Below are 5,070 nucleotides of genomic sequence, written 5' to 3'. Positions count from 1 at the left end.
GCCGGCAGGGCCCGGCCCCTTGGTGTGTGCCAGCCGCACCGCTACACCTGGTGTAGGAGCTAGTGGGAACGAGCCCCCAGCTCCTTCTGACAGGGGCCAAGCGAGGCAAAAACGGCAGTCTGAGGACACTAAGGAGACACTAAGCTTTTATAAGCTGTTCTAGCTTGAACTTCATGAAGTAGGGCGACCACCCACTCCTCTCCACAAGCAAAGTCCACATCTACAGCCAAGAATGTTAAGATTTGGCCTTCTTTTGCCAACCAAACTTCTCCCAGAATAAAGCTTTTCAAGAGAATTACAAGGTGTATGTGGTTTTCTTCTGCCTCAAACACTCCTCTATTAATAGCTCTCAGATGTTGGCATGTGTGACACAAGGTGTCCCAGCCCTTGACCAGAAGAAAAAAGTGACAATTTTAAACATTACCCGCGCAGCATGTAATGACAGCCTAGCACCACTACCAACAGCAACGACTGCGTCTGCACTCGACATTAACATGCTAAAACACAGCTGTTTTGTTTCTATGAACTACAGCTCTCAGGACTTACTGAGGGACACTTCTAATAACAGCCTGTCACCAGTTTAGGGTCAGAGCTGCTGCGAGATCCCTCTGATTACAGGCAGATGGGGCCAACAACTTGGACTAGGTTGCAGCATTGGTTTTAATTTGCGCCTAAATCAAGGCTAAAGCTCATCAGCTGTTCTTACAAGGGTCTGGCTACAGCTTAGAAGCAGAAAACAAAGATGATCTGGGTTGTGCTGTAACACCAAGCCAAACCCTTTAGGGAGCATTTGGATGCCAAATACGATTTCAGGCTTTAAATTGGAGCTGGTAGTTCTGTACAGAGCATTTTCCACCTTCAAAACACTTCACAGATAATTCAAGAAACACTACACAAAGGTAACTACTTCTTGCACAAGATACAAATTGTGCCAGTGAGCTTTCGAAAATTACACCCTTCCCCAGAGTGGTTTTACCACTTTCTGCTCAAGTTTGCAGCAGAAAGCCCCCTCCAACGCCCCTTCCCCTCTTTTTGTCATCTTTTCAGGACCATACGTTCCACATACTAAGCTTTCCGTCCACAGCCTCAACCCAGCACTTTTCACAGAGAAAACACAACTGTAAAAGCTACAAGGTGATGATTCTGCAAGGTGCTTGTTACCTATGCTTAGATAACAAGCAAGCCCCCTTAGAGGACTCAGATAGATATAAAAACCGCACCGAGGACCAAACCTGGTTCCCTTCATTCGCATGAGAAGCCGATAGCCAGCGAAGACAACGACACAGCGGCATTTGGGAAAGACAGGAGAGCATCTGGCTCAGGTTAGATTCTTGCTGAAATACAGAGCTGATTTCCAGCTCTTGACTGATTGATCACTTTTTTTTTTTCCACTTGGATGTGTGATGTGGGATAACAGACCACACAGAATGAATTCACTGTCAAGATTTTATGGGCAAAAGGGGAGAAATCCTATTTGTGATAACCACAGGGATTTCTTTCTGGTAACAGCATCTGCCTGCATCTCTCCACCTTGTAGAAAAAAAGTGTCCACAAATTACATCGCAGCCAAGTTCAGGACAGGTGCCAAAAGCAACATTTGAACTTCACTGTGAATTAAGGTCTAGGGCAACCTGACACTTCTCCTCTGATGTCCAAAGGGACATGTCGTAAAATCAATTCCTTTCATGAACGCTGCATAGCGGTACTTATGTACACAGCAACTTTAAAGCTCACGCTACTCCTTTCAAGCATGTATACTCGCAAGTGATAGTAAGATCGTTTAATCTCTCCAGACTGCACTCAGCATTTCAGATTTGCTCAGCAGCCTGTTTGGCACTCTTGTATGTTAATACTAGTGTGCTCGTCAGACATGGTGCCTACTCCAATTAAGACTGTCTGCTCTTGGTTAACTTCTGCTGCCTTTACAATTTGTTTTGGAACATCAGCCTGAAAAAACAGTTAACCAGCCACTGAAAGATCATGTATTGCACTTCCATACCCATCAATGAGACTGAACATCGAGTCATTTATGAATTCATTTATTTTGGCAATGCTTTATCAATGCCAGTGGAGTTTTCTTAATGAGGTAGTTTCTCATATCCAGGACACTCAAAGGATTACTGAGTGAGCTGGCAAAGAACCAAATCTCTTGACAAGTTAAAGGTGTATAAAGCTGTCTTCCATACCCCACTGCTGTGTGGGTGGGCATCAAGGTAATATACAGAAGACTGAGATGGAGAAGTTGTTGGAAGTATTACTAGAAGCACTTTTGTGCCTTATGTTTAGTGAAGCAGTATGAAAGCCTGGCAAATGTTGAAGCCATAGGGCGGGCTGACCTGATGTTCAGCAAGACATTAGCAATAAAAGTCCAGCAGCTGTGCATCAAGCACTCAGATGGATGACTAGCACATACGCAGCTACCAAGCAGAGAATGAAGTGGAGCACGGACAAAAGAACAAGTGTCCAAGAAAGCTTTTTCAAAGATACGGATAAGACACCTGGTTGAGTGCAACATGATAGTCAGGTTTTTAGCTGCAAATTGCAACAGTGAAGCAGAAACACAGAGGAATGCTGTATCCTTGTGAATGAAAAAGTCAAAACACATGCAGCAATTGCAAATAGGAAGGTAAATGATGCCTGAAAAGCTGTTTATTTTATGCAAGCAGAGTGATCCTTCCCACCATGCTTATTTCACTCTTTTCCATTCCCCCATGAAGATCTTTATGTACCTTGTGCCAAAGCAGCCACACTATCAGCCATGATCCTCATCTCAGACTTTCAGTCTCATGGATATATTGAGCTCAGGTTGAGACCCTTCTATGAAAATCATGACCCTAAACTTGTTAAGATACTCTGTGTTGAGAGCAGAGTAAGAGTCTAAAATACTTGGCAGTTGCCCATGCCACTAGAAAGCCCATTAGGTTCTGAATTATCTAGAATTTCCCAGGGGACGAAGCCCTAGGTATGTATTCTATTGCTGTATTCTACACAGTAAGTGATAAAGGCACACCTGACTACACACAAAACTGAATTTTGGCGATAAGGCAGCAGAGAGTGAAGAAATGCTCTAAAGAGTGGGGCTTGCTAATTCTGCTGCAGGGAGGGTAAAGGTAGTGATGACAACTGCTGCTTCTGGGATGGCAAGTGTGACAGAGTGACGTCTGGCACAGTGCAGTTAAACAACTCATGCAGGAATGTGTTCAAGATACCGCTCAGTACAGTACTCGTGTTTTTCAAAAACAAAATACAGTGCAGTGTTAAGCTCCATTAAAGAACCAATGTCATAAGCAATATATGTAGCTGGTAATACAAGTAACATCAACTAAAAAAGCATGTAAACAACAGGAAACCCAGTTCTAATGAAATGAAGCTTACTTGTACTTTTCTTCAGTGAAATGAACCTTTCTTGTATGCGTGGGACCTGTTCTTCTTGAACGATACTTACTTTCACTTCACTTGGGGTAGACTGTGCCCAGAGGTCTCAGTGTTTAAAACTTCAGCTGCAGGGCTAAATACAGGTTTCTAATACACTCTGTGGCTATAACCGTTCCCGAGGGCAAAAAACAACAGAACAAAAACAGTTTCTGGAATATTCCCTGGCATCGACTGGACAGGCAATATTAAGAAAAAAGAGCTGAAAAGATACAAGTGGTAGATATGTTAGGCTGACAGATACTGGTAGATATGGTAGATGATAGAAAATGGCAGACATGACAGAAATCACACAGAAACAACTTTAAAATTTAACTTCATTGTTACAGGTAGCTATGAATTGGACGTAATCACAGCAGTAAAAGATACTGCTTTCAGGGCAATCTACTGCCAGCTAACTTTTCCTCGAGGGAGGCATTCAATGAGTAACTTCTTTCAAGTCCACTTTTTTAATATTAAACTTTCTCCTTCCTGTCTTAGAACACAATACAAATATTAATGAATTAAGTCCTCTATTCAGCGGAATCGGGCAATACTTTTTGTAAATCTCCCGTTTACATAAGCAGAAATTAAGGAACAGAAAATTATTTTCCCACAAATCGAATCATCTTTCATCAAACCGGAAACAGATCTCCTATTTTCCAACTTCATACTTAAACCACAAATCCATCCTTCCTCCCTTCTGAGTATTTCACCCTCATTGAGGCTAAGAAAGTTAACCACACATACCACACTACCCTAAGTCACTAAATCACACTATGACGTGTATAAAAAACACTTAATTTGTACTTAATGGCATGCATGATCATATTCTGCATTTGTGATGCTAATGTAACACGTATACTTCTTGCGAAGTGGGACAGAACAAAGGAATCCAAGTCCAAATTATCTATGAAATGTTCAGTGTCGTTACTTTTCCTCTGGGGCTATGCAATTCTGCGTTTCAACCAATTTTATATATAGTTTCTTTAAAAGTAGTTTTTATTGAGTAAGTATTATCTCTGTCATATGCTAGGTAACAATCTCTGTCAGTCCCATGCTAATAAGAAAACTGTGAGGCATCAAGAAAATCCAGCAATACAATCAGCTAAATCAATCTTGGTACCCCACCTCCCTCTTAGTAAACCTACTTGAAAGGATAAGAAAGTCATCAAAACTATCAGACACTGCAATATCCAATTACCTTCTGTACAGAGAAACACTGTGCTTTGGAAATACTAATTCAAAAGCTTCCAAATGCTTTTTCTGCATCAGGTCTTCCAAATTAATTTGCTTTTTCCAGTAAGTTTTTTCCACACATACTTGATCCTTCTTTAAAGACTGTAGTGGTATTTGTGTTGAAGTTTCCTGCATTTCATTACAGTGTAAAGAATTAATTTTCCCCCATAAATAAACAATAATTTACCTTTCAAAGCCCAGTAAAATTTCATATTCCCTTCTGCATATGTCTTTTAAACAGACTTCTAACTGTCCGTGTTATTATTTTTGTACCAAAGGTGTTTTGCATAGGGGATCAGAATGATAATCTCCCAAATTTAACATTACCCCGTTCATTAGGGAGTCAGTCTACTTGGCCTCACTTGCAACACAATCATTGAATGCAGAAAAATCTGCAACTGATGTAAAAGACATCTTCAG

The 5,070-nt window shown here is 41.2% G+C and overlaps 1 protein-coding gene across 1 annotated transcript in view; it reads right to left on the bottom strand.

The window, feature by feature from the left end:
- Positions 1–1,292, bottom strand: part of NPNT (nephronectin) — a 55,415-nt gene extending 54,123 nt beyond the window's left edge. Inside the window, exon 1 of the mRNA XM_009327087.1 lies at positions 1,162–1,292. Coding sequence (XP_009325362.1) covers positions 1,162–1,292 — 131 coding nt within the window. The remainder of the gene's footprint in view (positions 1–1,161) is intronic.
- Between the last annotated feature and the right edge of the window lie 3,778 nt (positions 1,293–5,070).

The sequence above is a fragment of the Pygoscelis adeliae genome, unplaced genomic scaffold, assembly GCF_000699105.1.
Source record: "Pygoscelis adeliae isolate BGI_AS28 unplaced genomic scaffold, ASM69910v1 Scaffold87, whole genome shotgun sequence".
NCBI classification, from domain to species: domain Eukaryota; kingdom Metazoa; phylum Chordata; class Aves; order Sphenisciformes; family Spheniscidae; genus Pygoscelis; species Pygoscelis adeliae.
This window is presented reverse-complemented; position numbering and strand designations above follow the sequence as displayed.